At 39.4% G+C, this 16,090-nt stretch overlaps 1 protein-coding gene across 1 annotated transcript in view; it reads right to left on the bottom strand.

Annotated features, from left to right (window-relative positions):
- Nucleotides 1-16,090, bottom strand: part of SLC4A8 (solute carrier family 4 member 8) — an 86,900-nt gene that overhangs the window by 49,674 nt on the left and 21,136 nt on the right. The window contains exons 2-3 of the mRNA XM_025167182.2: nt 8,613-8,694; nt 1,692-1,826 (exon numbers count right to left, since the gene is read on the bottom strand). Coding sequence (XP_025022950.1) covers nt 1,692-1,826; nt 8,613-8,694 — 217 coding nt within the window. The remainder of the gene's footprint in view (nt 1-1,691; nt 1,827-8,612; nt 8,695-16,090) is intronic.

The raw sequence follows: 16,090 nt of genomic DNA, 5'->3' as shown, positions 1-16,090 counted from the left end.
CTAAATGTCTTAGCTGTTGTCCGACTGCAATATAAATCTTCAATCACCTGAAGACACCCTATGAGCTATGTTCTAGGTAACAAGGTGGACAATCCCTTGCTGGTTGAGCACCTCATACAATGTACAATGGTACCTCGGGTCACGAACGCTTCTGTTCACGACCAATTCGGGTCACGAACAGCACCGTTCGCAAAATTTTGCTTCCGTTCGCAAACGCCGGATCGGGTGACGAACAGGATCCGCGGCCATTTTCCCTGCCGTGACACGTGGTCGCGGCTTCCTGTAGGGAGGGGGACTCTCCCTCCAAGCAACAATCGCCTCTCCACCCGCCTTCCTGTCCTCCACGTCAGAAGTCGCATCAAGCAAGGTTAGCTTTCTCTCTCTTCGTGCTGTACTTTGTGTCATATTTTTGTGGTTTAAAAAAAAAAATACATATGGTTCAGAACAGATTAACCGTATTTACATTGAACCTTATGGGAAAATTTGATTCGGGTCGCGACCAGAGTCGCGGAACGAATTAAGTTCGTGAACCGAGGTACCACTGTACTTTTACTGGATTAAGGATGCAAAGATGCAAAGTGTGTGGGATTACATCACACACATGAATACAGCTAGGATTTTCCATTTCCTTGCTTTTGTGGGGAATTTTGCAGCTTTAAAAAAAATATGTAGCATTATGCCTATTTTAAGGGTTACACTACAATTAACATTAACATTGTAGGAAACAGTGTCTGTTTTCAGGAACAGTGATTAGAGGGGAACCCAAGACCACAAAAAGTTAGTTTGTGCAGTTGTTTGGCTGTAAGTTGTTCACCTCCACTTTTTAGGCCAAAACTTTTGCCCTAAATTAGTCCTCACACATACACAATGGTGTATGTGAAAAACATCTCAGGATTGTGCTTGATCACAGGCTGAACACAAATTAGAAGCGCACTAGGGCTGTAAGGTAAGAATGACTAATGAGTTTTTTAGGCTGCAGTAACAAAATCCTAGTGCCAAGTCATGGCAAGGAACCTTTCTCCTTTTTTCTGCACTAAACAGCCCTTCAGAACCTTCTGGAGATCAGAAACCACTTTTGGCCATCACACTTAAGAAGAAATGTAAACCAATTGGGAAAAGGGCAACTCAGATGGTCCAAAATACAAAAAAAACAGTTGCAATTAACAGAAAACTGAGGGGGAGGCATAACAACACTCCCCAAAGTACCTGAAGAGCTATCATGTAAAGACATCCTTTGCTACCAGGAAGGCAGGTTTACCTCTAGTAAGTTTCAACTGCAAATGGCAATTTTAGCTGAACATTAAAAGAAATGGGTTGCTGTAAGAGCAGTTCAACAATGGAATTGATTAACTGGAGGTTCAGGCTTTTCCCTTATTGTAGGTCTTCAAACAGAGGGTGGGCTGCCATCAATTGCAGATACTCTATTCTTGCATCAACAGTGGATTAGAATAATGGACTCCAGTTCTCTTCTAGGATAGTCCTACTATTTCAGAGATAATAGGTCCATATGTCCATCACAAAATCTTTTGAGGATTAAGGATTTGCTTCAACATATGGAGTTATTAAAAGATCTCAGCTATGTTCTGAATACCTCTCTAATATCCTAAATTACTATACAGATCAATGGTCTGGCAAGTATGAGACCATGGCTTAAACTCCCACTGTGTTCCATTATCAACACACACACTTACCACGAGTCTCCTGATCCTCTAATGTACTTTCCTTTATCCGATCTCGTTTCCTATGTTTGGGGCCATGGGTTCTGTGATGTCTGTGGCCTGGTCTAACCAAAGGCATCCGAACCCCAACATACAATGTCCTGTGCCCTGGAATAAAAGCAAACTATCAGGTATTTATACCTTTGACTTTGTTGGAACCACATCAGTCCATTTCACTGTAACTGCTCTTTATAACTACCAGTGATACAGAAAGCTCTCTTCCTAGCCAAAGCCATCATTATGTTGACATAGACCTTGGAACATCAGTTCAATATATTTTTGATTGCCATCATATTTTACATAAATTGTATACAGGCATTCCTCATTTAGCGACCACAGTTGGGACTGGCAACTTGGTTGTTAAACGAAGCAGCCAGTAAGTGAAACCATGACTATGCATATGATCTTACCTCAGCTTTCCTTTGCTTTACAGACCTGCAAAGGTTGTAAATGCAACGATTGGTCATAAAGTTACATTTTTATCACTGTCATAACTGTGAACGTTGCTAAACAAGGCAGTCACTAAACAAGGACTACCTATATTTTAAGCTGTCATTACACACCAGGCAAACTGGGCCAGTTTTCATACCATGCTAATCCATAAGGCTTGGTTACAACACAACTGTTCATAACTGTTGGCTCTTCTTCAGTAGTGCAGCTAGTGAAATACCATTCTGAGATTTCCTTAAAGCTAAGTATATCATCCAAATACAGGTAGTCCTCACTTAACAACCACAATTGGGATCAGAATTTAGGTCGCTAAGCAATGCAGTTGTTAAGTGAATCGTCATGTGACCGGACCCGATTTTATGACCTTTTTTGCAGCAATTGTTAAGTGAATTGCATAGTCATGAGGAAATCACACAGTTGTTAAGTGAATCACGTGGTTCCCTGTTGATTTTGCTTACTGGAAGCTGGCTGGGAAGGTCGCAAATGGCGATCATATGACCCTGGGATGCTGCAACCTTCATAAATACATGCTGGTTGCCAAGCACCCAAATTTTGATCATGTGACCATCGGGATGCTGCAATGGTCATAAGTGTGAGGACTGGTCATAAGTCACTTTTTAGCGCCATCGTATCTTTGGACAATTGCTAAAAGAATGGATGTTAAGTGAGGACTACCTGTATGGGATACAGGATGCTTCCATCCAGAATGAACTGAGGAACTTAACCATCAACACATCTAACAGAACATGATTAAATCTTCTAGTTTTGGACAGGCACTGCATTCAGAAGACATCCTTGGCTCAAAACGAATAACAATTTATTTATTTATTTATATTTCAAATTAGTCACCACCCATCTCACTGCAAAGTAGCTCAATGAATAGTGTGCTAACTACATTAAGAGAACAGGTGTGCATTTATTTATTTCCTTGCTTGTTTCCCATTAAAAGAAATCTCAAAGTGATTTATATTTAAAAATTACAATTAAAAAGAATTTTAAAAGGTTAAAACAATTGATAAAAACATACGTTAAGAAACAAAAGTAGCACTAAAACAATTAAAACCTACAGCCATATTAACACATTCTTAAAAGCTTGGAGGAATAAAGAAGTCTTTGCCTGGGGCAGAAAAAGCAGTAACAATGGTGCCAGAGTTCTACCACTGAAAACAACGGTTCTCAGATAGCCACTTATTACACCTCAGCATGAGAGGGTACCCAAAACAGGCCTTCTGTTACCCATCTTTAGGGGATGGGTAGGAACATATGAAAGGAAATATTCTTTCAGATACTGTAACCCCAAATGATGAAGGACTACGTATATAGGTTAAAACCAGCACCTTGGACTGGGCCTGGAAATGATCTGCAAGCCAGTAAAGATCATAAAGAACTGGTGTGATGGATTTGATGATGGATGTATCAAACTTTCTGGTTTCTAGATCTGAAATAGCTAGGTAAAGCCTTACGATCAAAACAAGCACCAAAAGTGGGAAGGCTCTAATCCAGCATTACCATGTGGACAGTAGCCAAATGTCCATTTTTAGATGTCTGTTGCCATGAACTGCTCATCTGAGAACATAATCTGACTGCTGCATCTTTCCGGCTTACCTTTCTCTATATTTTGTTCATACCACCTGATGTTCTCCACTGTAACTAAGCATTGTCTCTGTCTCTAGCGGGCATGCGTCTAGCCAGGATGAACACGCTACCATGAATTTCACATTTGCTCCTGGTGAGAATTCCCTAATGTTAATGGTGTAAACGTGTTGCAGGCTCAGGGGGAATCACACTGACATAGGAAACGAGAAACAGGAGTGCCTTTTGTAATTGCTTACACATTGTGCAAGGAAGAAAATTTCTCGTAAAGAGGCCTATACACTCAGGAGAATGGGACTGGAAGAAAAGATGATGAAATGCCCTTGGTGCATACTGGTGATAGAAATTCAGATATCTGGGTAGATTGGGATCAGCATGGGTAAGCAGGAAAGGAGACCACAATCTTTTGAACAAACCCGTTTTAGAGATCTATTTACACCTGCATTATGACTCACCAAGTTAAACACAGCTGTACACAATGGCCTCTTGGGTATTTGACAGTTTCCTTGCTTTTGCAGTTTGAGGTAGCTAGCAAAAAAAAAAAGTTATAAAGGGAAGACTCCTTATTCAGAAGCTCACTATGCCAAAAAAAAGGATTAAAACTAAAACCTACATCAAGATACAGCCAAGCCAATGTCCTGACAATGGACTGAATCATGTGGAGACAGACATCAACTACAACTTATTAATTTCATTCAAAAACTCACAGCCGTCCTCTGCACACTAATTGTAATGGTTTGTGGGAATGACCTTGGGAGACAGGAGTAGTAGTTGCAGACTGGACAACCACCATGCAAAAGGTATTTCAGCCCACAGAAGGAAAAGGGGCATGGAAAGCATCTCAGAAGGGACCCTCCCTAGATTTCTGGAAAGTAAAGGCAAGGAGGGGGGGGGAGAAGTGCTTCCAGACTTGCAAGATTCTGTTACTGTAACCTTACAATAAAGGTAGTGTTAGTACTCATGGTTTGTGCTTCTTGTCTGGACTACCTCAAAGGGGCTGGCACTTATTTTGCAATAAGCTCTGTTTAATGCAGTGGGGCTTCCTTTGCATGTAGTCTGGAACAGGGTGGCTCCAAGACAATATATGGATAGCTCATTTTTGCTGTCTTTTGTTCTATCAAGCTAGTACAGGTAGTCCTCAACCTATGACCACAATTGGGACTGGAATTTCTGTTGCTAAGCAATGTAGTTGTTAAGTGAGTCACACCTGATTTTATGACCTTTTATACCATGGTTGTTAAGCAAATCATGTGGTCGTTAAGCAAATCTGGCTTCCCCCATTGACTTTGCTTGTCGGAAGCCCCCTGGGAAGGTCACAAATGGTGATCACGTGACCCTGGGATGCTGCAACCATCATAAATACATGCTGCTTGCCAAGCGCCCAAATTTTGATCATGTGACTGTGGGGACATTGCGATGGTCCTAAGTGTGGGGACCAGTGGTAAGTCACTTTTTTCAGTGGCATAACTTCGAGCAGTTGTTAAACAGATGGTCATAAGTTGAGGACTACCTGTAATTTCTTCAAACACATTTGCATTCCCCATCACTGCAGTGCTTAACTTTCTAACAAACAGAAAAAGCAAAGTGCATGCAAGTGTATTTGGAAGTAACACTTTTCTGACTTTGTAAGACCTATCTCACATTGTTCATGCTGTAAATCTTTAGGGATGAGGAAAGTTCACTCAGTTCATGTACAGAGGCCCTCTTTCCTTTATTATTACTCCACTTCCAAGCCTGAAACCTAGCAATGAAAACGCATGCCTGGATTCACAAGAAAGGAAAGGTTTTGTGACATTTTGTTTCTCTGCTCTTTATTACTAATTTAAACACATTGTGCCAGACAGGATCCAGAACAAGAATAAAGAGAATAATGTATAACAAATAGGAAAAGGAGCTACAGAAAGATGTATTTATTTATTTATGGCCCCTTTGTACTGACTCTCAAGAATGACTTCCCTTTAGTATAAAAGGAATTATTTATTGGAATTGACAATCTGCTTGCTTTTGAGGATGTGATAAAGACTTGAAGCACACAACATACATAAGCCATTTCTAAATCCCTTAAAGAAGATTAGTATCTTAAGTGAAAGTTACAAATTTAAATTTAAAAAAAAACTGACAGCACATTCCTATGCATGCTATTGAAGAGTAAGTCCACTGTGTTCAACAGAGCTTACTCTATATATAACCTGATACTCTCCAGATGTGTGGGCCATCTTGGCTTGCATGATAACAGCTGAGGAACAATGCTTCTGGGAAGTACCAGACTGAGAAAAATCGCTGTCAGATGTATACAAATAGTGAAGTAAGGCACGGGCAGGGGACACCTTGGGGCACACAGACGTAAGGGACCCTGGAGTCCCCCTTGCCCCATGCGACAATCAGGTCACATGAGGCCCCAATAGAAGCAGTATCAGAGGAGTAGTATGGAAGGAAGGCAGGAGCACCAAGTGCAGAGGGGCTTCCACTGCTACTACACCTCTTCTCTTCCATGTCAGCCATCACAGTAGCCTCCTCTTTCTCCTCTAATCACTCAGATCTCCCAGAAGTAGGGTGAGAAGAAGACAGCCTATGTAGTGAAAGAGCCCTGAGAATTGTCCCAGTACTCACTGCTGGCATCTCTCTTCATTTCTTGTGGAGCTCAGCCATGTGGCTTTTTTCCCTGCCCGCCCTTAATGGCAACAGCAGAAGAGAAGCTCAGTGCCTGAGTTCTCTCACTAGGGGGTGGGAGCATTTTAGAGAGCTCTACTTATGCCCCTGGTTGCCATACTGAGGCCCAAGGTAACTTGAAATTGCAAATGAAGGATACAAATGCAGTGCATAATTATCAGAATTTGAAACACAGCACAGTAAATTTAAAATGTGGTATGGATTCAATCAAGATTATTTCCTCAAAAAGTTATTCCCAACATATGTGTGTAAAATCTGATTTCATCTCCAAATGCATCCATTTAAATCTCAGATGATAGATTCTGTATTTATATTATATTATATTATATTATTATATTATATTATATTATTATTATATTATATATTATTATTATTATTATATTATTATTATATTATATTATTCTGAGAATCTGAAATGGAATTTTGTGTTCAGAGTCTAGAGATTTTTGAATTCCAGCATGACCATATGTTACGTTCCAGAATAAAATCCTAATCCATTACAACTCTTGGGTTTTCATGTATTCCCCTCTCTTTCTGACAGAGAGGGAAAACATTATGTAAATTGGTTTATATCTCATTTATGTTGACTCAGCAGGTTCATGATGATCCAATCAAAATCTAAAGGCCAACCTATCTAAATTCAGTTTGATTGCTAGTAACTAGATGGACACATTAAAGCAGTTTTCTTGGGAACAGTATGGAAGTCGGTTGCCAGTGACTTCTGGACTTCTCATCCAAGTACTAACCAAGTCCAATCCTGCTTAGCTTCTAAGTCTAGACAAAGAGATCTAAGTGCTGCTATTTGGTGAAATAATCTGAATTTTCTTCCATAAAAATGAGCTGACCAATGTTATAGTGGTGTAAAAACAAACACTGAGATAATTCCAATACTTCTGTTGTTGTATGCTTTATTTATTTATTTATATTTCAAATTTGGACACCGCCCATCTCATGAGGAAGTGACTCTGGGCAGTTTACAATAAAAACAATACTGATATATACTTTTAAAAATGCAGCTTTCCCAATGTATACTTTTGAATAAACTCCATATTAACCCCTAGTATAGGGTTACTGTATATAACTTTCCCAAAGATATGCTCTTCCTTGGATTCACACTTCCCCTAATACATCGTTTTAAATTAATGTTTTGGTAGATGATGAATACTAGGGAATCCATGTGTCATCATATTTCTGCACCACAACAAACTTGTTCTATCATTTATTTACTTATACTTCATATTTCTAACTCTTTGATTACTCTGGGTGGTGTACAAATTGAAAACCAACATCACAAATTATATAATTAACAACTAATAATATCAGACAACAGAAAAAGATGTTATCCTGGTGGAAGAGACATGAAAACCCCTCACGAAGGGAGCCTACAACCTGCCCTAGCAAAAAGCCAGGGGAAAGAGCCTGGTCTTCAATCCTTGTTTAAAGGAGAGCACAATTAGTTCTCCAAGATGTTTGGAACAACCTACCTGCTGAGTTCCTTCAAAAACTGTGTGCAAGTGTACCTAGAAGAATTGATGCTGTTTTGAAGGCAAAGGGTGGTCACACCAAATATTGATTTGATTTGGATTTCTCTTCCGTTCACTCACTTTGCATTTTGTAAATTGATAAACATAAACAATTACAATATATATTTTTGAAAGCATTCTTACTTTACAGCATTTTTTCACACCTGCCTAAAACTTTTGCACAGTACTGTACATAGTTGAATATCATCAGCTTACTGATGAGAACTGACCCTGTTCCAATGAATGATATCACCCAGCAACTGTTATATACTTTTATAACACACAGACATAATATTTGGCAGATAATGCTCTTTCAATCTGAAAAAATCTACTGTGAATTTCTTTTGCCTCAAGACCCCTATAACTGTTACACATGGCATAAATAAGGAATTACTATTTTAAAAATGAAAACAAATCAACATTCTAAAAATAGATTTTTCTATTTCTTGGTAATAATTTTAATGTTTTTTTTTAAAAAAAATTTCAGGCACAATACAGGATGTTTTGGTTATATGTTACATAAAATACGTTTCACTACATGTGGGTACTTTCAAATAGAAAACACATTTAGTGCCATTCCCAGATATTTAATAATAACTCCAAGGTATAACAGAAAAATGGAGGAAGAAATAAAAGCACTAGGAAATAATTGTCTCACCTTCCAGCTCCTCTGGTTCATAATGAATGTTAATAACATTGCTAGTGCCTCCCAAATCAACAACCGCCTCATCCTCAGGCCTCTGTTGGAAAGATAAACATGGCATATCACATAAATGTATCCTTACATAACACTATGGATTCTGCACCCCACAACACACACATGCACACCTTTGTCTGCTGCTGAATACGCCTTTGCAGTAGCCAGGCTATCGTACCCACACAGTATAACCGGACTCAGTCTCTCTGACATACAGTCTGAATAGTCTTCAGAATCTTGTGCAGCAGAGAAACTGATAGCATGGTTTGACCATTTTTCATGATGATGCTACACAAGCTACTTCTTGCAGCCTTACTTCTGTTACGAATTTTTGTTTTGTTCTGTTTTGTATTGTGCAATATTCAGCTAATAGCATAGGAAAATCAGTTTCATTTCCAGAGTGGAGGAATAGGAGAATTTATGGTTACTACACTCTTGGGCAAGTTTGAGCTTGCAACACTATTGGCAATTGTTTGTGACAACCTGCATTCAGCCATGACTTCTTGCTAGCTGCTCACATTATCTACTTGGAAACCCAGACAAATGCTTTGTGCTAACTAACTGACAAGAGAAGCTGAGACTAGGAAAACATTCCTGTAGGAGAAAGAAGGGTTGTGATGTAGCATCAGAGGTGCGGTCTTACATTATCAGAGAACTCTGGGAACTGAGGAAAGTGAACTGGATGAAGGTGTGCAAAGGCTGGCATCTAAGATGGATATAGACAGTTCTGGCAGTTGATTAGCTATTCATTTTAGGAAAATACATAGATGGCTGGTAATCCTACAACAGACTATGCAACAGACTATGAAGCTTTATTTTGTTTCTGGGGTAGCGGAAGGCAACTGAAACAAAGCAGGGCATGAACTGGTACACTGTGCTGAAGACAAAGAGGTGGCTGAACTGTGGGAGAAAGTCTACAGTATCCTTTGCAGAAGATCCCACAGGAATTGAAGATGACAGAAGATAAGAGGTTTTGCCAACCAGAGAGAAAGCCAGCTGCCAGCTTGACTGACAGAGAGAAACTGTTAGCCAATATCTATAAACAATTCTACAGAGTTAGTTAACAGTAGAAGAGTAAAAACATAGACGAGTACACATATACAAAGCCAGAAATATATCTTGCAAACATACGTGTTTAGAGAAGCTTTTGGGTGCACTATTTAGTAAAAGGGGGGAAAAAAACCCACCACAGAATACCACTTAGGCCACTTATCAGTAAAAGCAGCCAAGCAAAGGTGGGAGAGTCTTACATAACCTTCCACAACCTTGCTGAGGAATGTACCTAGATGCTCTCTAAGGGGGGGAAATCTAAAGTGATATTTAGCACTGAGTTTTCTATCAGATCCTGAGAACGCATAGGAAGCTCCCGTCACGTGTTTGGATGTTGTTTCTGCTATTTCATCAAGACACAACTGATTGAAGCAGCAGCTGTTTGCTGTAGGATCTCATAAAAGCTGGGATTCTGAAAAACGGAATGCAATAACATGTCTTTTTTACGATCTTAAACACTGTTTAAGTCTGTCTCAAAACCCAACAGTCATGAATGCCTCTATCCATTTCTGAACTCCATGTTTTGTATTTGTTCATTTTAGAGGCCATTCTACCCATTGTTCCATGTTAACATGTATATATGTTAATTCATACAAACATGTGTTTAATTTTGAATACATTTCTCACTATAAATACATTTTAAAACAGTTTTTACTCTAAAATACATCTTGGTGTTTCTTTGATTTGCAAAGCTTTGCAAAGCTAGGAAAAGTACAATATTTGAAAAATATTTGTGTTTCAGTACATAATCAGGCTAGTTGGTGGAGTTCCTCAGGCATACCTGCTCATTATATTAATCACAATGCATGAAAGAAATTCTGATAAAGTTGTTGAAACTAATTTTAAGCAACCTTGCCAGGGCTTGCTTTATTTCATTTGTATTAGCTATCTCACACTTTTTAAAATTCTAAAAGTCCTTTCAATGTCAGATGCTCTTATTGATCCTTGCATCCTAAAGGTTTAACTGAATAGTCTTATATGTAAAGTCTAGCCCTTTACAATATGGGTAATATTGCTTATGCAAACCTCTTTCATCTTTCACTAGCTGAACATGATCTAGTACTGTTTTATAGTTTGATGAGAATGTTCTTTCTTTCTCGTTCTCCTGTCCAGACACGGTTCAGTGTTTGCTTACAGCATAAGACATTGCTGACTCCCTAACAGAAGAGGGAACAAGTTTACTCCTTCAAGCAGCTCCTAGAGGAATCAAGCATTTCAGGAGCTCCCTCCTAAGCAAAGTGAGGTAGTCTTCACATGCCAATTGTGTCTTCACTAAGACATATTGTGATCTGTTTGGTTCGGGCTGAGCTTGTTATGGGTGTACAGTATAGGCAGTGCGGTTGGTAAATTGTGACTGTATGACTTATTACAATGTACAGACCTAGTGAATAGCATAGTTAACAAGCCACAGCTTAAGAAACTACAGCTCACCATGATGAACCACTTTCCCCTTCATTTCAGATTTCCATTAGTATCTTTCACACCAGTCTGGGACCACAGCATTGTGTGACCTGAAATCAGGGCCATGTGGTCCCACACATACTCCTGGCTATGGCCAATATTTTAAATTGCTTTGTTGTATCATTTAGACACTGAGCCTTGTTTTCATCTAATCCAGAGGTGGGCCACTTTTGGAGGCCAGAAGCAGCGCATATTCTTTTTTGAGGAGCCAAAGTGGGCAGGGCTGCATCTTACATGTAGGCTAGATTATTATTCTTTCTTGTGGGGTTTGGAGGTGAGTTAAGAGAGGTCTCTTTTGTTTTAAAAATGTTTTAAACCTATTTTGTGGGTTATCTGAGGATGTAAATTATATCGTATCTCAAAATGTTGAGGAAGTGCCTCACTAATTTTCAGCAACTGCAACCAGAAGGTTGTGTGGATGCAAAACAGGGCTGCCTACAGCCCTCAAGCTTCAGATCTTCCACCTTAACCTAATTCTTGCTCCTGCAGCACTTGAAGTGGATTCCTCCCCCTTTGTCATCTTTCCTCCTTCTGAAAGCAATTCAGGAGACAGGAACCCTCACCAAGATCATGGGGCATTATTAATGAACCTGTGCCCAATAGACTAATCATTAAAAATTAGATCTGCAATTAGATGATGGAAACAGTCAAAACATGCATGGATTCTCATAGTCAAACTCTTTAAAAAATCCTTGAGATTAAGTTTAGCAGTGAGTTCTGTGAGGCATGGAAGGTGCCTGAAAGCTGACTAGAAAAATAAAAGGATTATTTTTTTTCTAGCAAAGAAATGGGAAATGAACACATTTCAAATTTATGACACAAACAAATGATTCTCTTGGTTTAAAGTAGTAACACACTGCCATTTATGCCTCACTGTATTTATTAAAATTTTAATAGTCCTTCAAAGAGAAAGAGAAGACCATTCAATAAGAGCAGTCATGCAAGCTTCTTTTTATTTCTCTCCTCAACCTAGAAACATAAATTATGCATGTCAATCTCCTATAGCTCTGCTGAAAGCAGATATTCCCCATGGAAAACCAAAACATTTTCCCATCAGTGAGCCACAACAAGATGAAGCCAAATTCCAATATAAAAACAACAAAATGGAATTGTGTCTCTGTCCAGATTATCCCACAAATAGAATCCCTGTTAGGTTCTTAAATTCCAACTTCATGTCAACAACCAGGTGGTCATCAGCCAAGTTTAAAGGTACAGTTTTTCTTTTCTGTTCAGTTCCTCTACAGTATTCAGTACTACAAACTACAGTAATTGTAGTTCCTCTACCAATACTCCTACAGTGGAGGTGATTTGTACATAATGCAAAACAAGGATTTAGGATTTGTTTAATCTGATGGGGTTTAAATGCTCATGAAAACCATACTCTAAGCAGCAAATGCTGTCTTATTTTTAAGCAAAAACCACCACGGTTTGTTTTAATCATGACTTCAGACTTCCAGTCTTCATCTGAAATCCTGTCTTATTCCAGATTGCTTTTGTTGCAACGCTTCTTCCCCCCTCAACAAAAAGCAAGGGAAAGGCTTAACTCAAAGGGCACAAGAGAAAGGAAGGAAAACTATAAAAGTAAATGAGTCTGCAGCATCCATTACATTTCCTTTGACATTCATCCTTCTTCGAGACTAGCATAACTATGCAGCACCACTTCTGCTCTGATTTTATTTCGGTTACACCCATAATTCACAGTTCTGGTATTTTCCAAATATCCCATCATTCCAATAAAACAATGCAGCCGCTGCCTTGCCTTCATGTTATACAGACCTGCCTGTTTTCAGAAGCCGATGTTTAAGGCAAGTGACCCTTTCTTCATGGCTGAGACAAGCAGCAATAATGGACAGACAGGGCCTTTTCTGTGGTGGCATTCCATATGCAGAATTAGTTTGCAGAAACATTTATCTGATACTATTTTCCTTTGAGGCATCAGGCATTTCATTTATTTTTATTTCCCCTTAGGCATTAAGTCACTTTCTAAAATACATCATATTGGACTAGAAATCATGAATGTAACTGGCAACTTATAATTTTTACAGTGGGGCAAAAAAGTATTTAGTCAGCCACCAATTGTGCAAGTTCTCCCACTTAAAAAGATGAGAGAGGCCTGTAATTTTCATCATAGGTATACCTCAACTATGAGAGACAAAATGGAAAAAAAAATCCAGAAAATCACATTGTCTGATTTTTAAAGAATTTATTTGCAAATCATGGTGGAAAATAAGTATTTGGTCACCTACAAACAAGCAAGATGTCTGGCTCTCACAGACCTGTAACTACTTCTTTAAGAGGCTCCTCTGTCCTCCACTTGTTACCTGTAGTAATGGCACCTGTTTGACCTTGTTATCAGTATAAAAGACACCTGTCCACAACCTCAAACAGTCACACTCCAAACTCCACTATGGCCAAGACCAAAGAGCTGTTGAAGGACACCAGAAACAAAATTGTAGACCTGCACCAGGCTGGGAAGACTGAATCTGCAATAGGCAAGCAGCTTGGTGTGAAGAAATCAACTGTGGGAGCAATAATTAGAAAATGGAAGACATACAAGACCACTGATAATCTCCCTCGATCTGGGGCTCCATGCAAGATCTCACCCTGTGGGGTCAAAATGATCACAAGAATGGTGAGCAAAAATCCCAGAACCACATGGGGGGACCTAATGAATGACCTGCAGAGAGCTGGGACCACAGTAACAAAGGCTACCATCAGTAACACACTATGCCACCAGGAACTCAAATCCTGCAGTGCCAGATGTGTCCCCCTGCTTAAGCCAGTACATGTCCGGACCCGTCTGAAGTTTGCTAGAGAGCATTTGGATGATCCAGAAGAGGATTGGGAGAATGTCATATGGTCAGATGAAACCAAAGTAGAACGTTTTGGTCTAAACTCAACTTGTCGTGTTTGGAGGAGAGAGAATGCTGAGTTGCATCCAAAGAACACCATACCTACTGTGAAGCATGGGGGTGGAAACATCATGCTTTGGGGCTGTTTTTCTGCAAAGGGACCAGGATGACTGATCCGTGTAAAGGGAAGAATGAATGGGGCCATGTATCGTGAGATTTTGAGTGAACACCTCCTTCCATCAGCAAGGGCATTGAAGATGAAACGTGGCTGGGTCTTTCAGCATGACAATGATCCCAAACACACCGCCCGGGCAATGAAGGAGTGGCTTCGTAAGAAGCATTTCAAGGTCCTGGAGTGGCCTAGCCAGTCTCCAGATCTCAACCCCATGGAAAACCTTTGGAGGGAGTTGAAAGTCCGTGTTGCCCAGCGACAGCCCCAAAACATCACTGCTCTAGAGGAGATCTGCACGGAGGAATAGGCCAAAATACCAGCAACAGTGTGTGAACACCTTGTGAAGACTTACAGAAAACGTTTGACCTCTGTCATTGCCAACAAAGGATATATAACAAAGTACTGAGATGAACTTTTGATATTGACCAAATACTTATTTTCCACCATGATTTGCAAATAAATTCTTTTAAAATCAGACAATGTGATTTTCTGGATTTTTCCCCCCATTTTTCCTCTCATAGTTGAGGTATACCTATGATGAAAATTACAGGCCTCTCTCATCTTTTTAAGTGGGAGAACTTGCACAATCGGTGGCTGACTAAATACTTTTTTGCCCCACTGTAAATTACTACTCCTTCTGCTTACCTCATATTAACGAAAGTTGTATTTTATTTTATGATTATTACTTGTGATATTTTCATTTTTAATGTAATTCCTATTAGGGTGGCCATGATTACTAATTTATAAAGAAGAGTCTTATTCCCAGAGCTATCAGAGGAGAGATCTCTGAAGACATCCTCTGTACGGAGGATAGTTTGGTCCAAGAACAATCTGAAGGAGAAGAACCTTTCAGTTGTCCATGAGCAGCAGGAAACTAGGCCACAAGCCTATTGTCACATTTCAACTGGCAACACTCTCCCTGTGATGAGCATTATTTCTCTTTGCAATATAGAAATCTTTCCAAATTTACATAAATTATCATGTTCATAAGTTATGCAAATGGATCTCTTTTGTGCTCTTTTTTTAGTAATGTATTTTTCTTTCTTATCTGACACCCTACTTCCCATTTTTGTAAGCTGCATTAGGATTGCCAAGCAGAATGATAAAAGTCTACTTGCAAGAGCCAGTTTGGTGTAGTGGTTAAGGCACTGGGCTAGAAACCGGGAGACCGTGAGTTTCAGTCTCACCTTAGGCATAAACCCAGCTGGGTGACCTTGGGCCAGTCATTCTCTCTCAGCCCTAGGAAGCAGGCAATGGTAAACACTTAGCAAAATCTTGCCAAGAAAACTGCAGGGATTCATCCAGGCTGTCACCAAGACACCAAAATATATTTAGACTTACAATACTTCCACACAAAAGGTTCCCTGAGGGACCAGTCAAACAATATTGTAGTGCTATTCCATATTTCACTTTTTTATGCTTTCAAAGGTATGACAACAATAACTAGAATCAATTTTAAATATGTTTTTAGAAGATACAAATACACACACACATATTTGTATCCTCTAAAAACATATTTAAAGTGTGTTTTAGAGGATACAATACACACACACATACAGAGTCAATTCTCATTATTTGTGTTAGTTATGTTCTATTAAGTTGATGCAAACACTGAATTAGCAAATACCGAAGCATTGCTCCCAGGGGGAATACAGGGCACTTGTTTACAGCATGAGAGCTGAAACAAGAAGCAAAGTGTTGCCTTGTTCAACCCCAGCTGGGAATGGGTACGTTGGGTAACTCAATTTTTTGGCCACTCTGCACATGTCCATGAATGACTGTGAAAGTGCCATGAATATTGATTTGGGAGTTACAAATAAATTTTAGCGAGTAGGCAAATTTGCAAATACGGAATCTGTGAATAATGAGGATCGACTGTATACATGGCACAAAAAGGTTAAGAA

Source organism: Python bivittatus, unplaced genomic scaffold, assembly GCF_059951505.1.
Source record: "Python bivittatus isolate LINGU-HERP-01145 unplaced genomic scaffold, Pbiv_v1 ctg000220_np1212, whole genome shotgun sequence".
In the NCBI taxonomy this organism is placed as follows: domain Eukaryota; kingdom Metazoa; phylum Chordata; class Lepidosauria; order Squamata; family Pythonidae; genus Python; species Python bivittatus.
The sequence above is the reverse complement of the archived record's forward strand: the minus strand, read 5'-3'. Positions and strand labels throughout refer to the sequence as shown.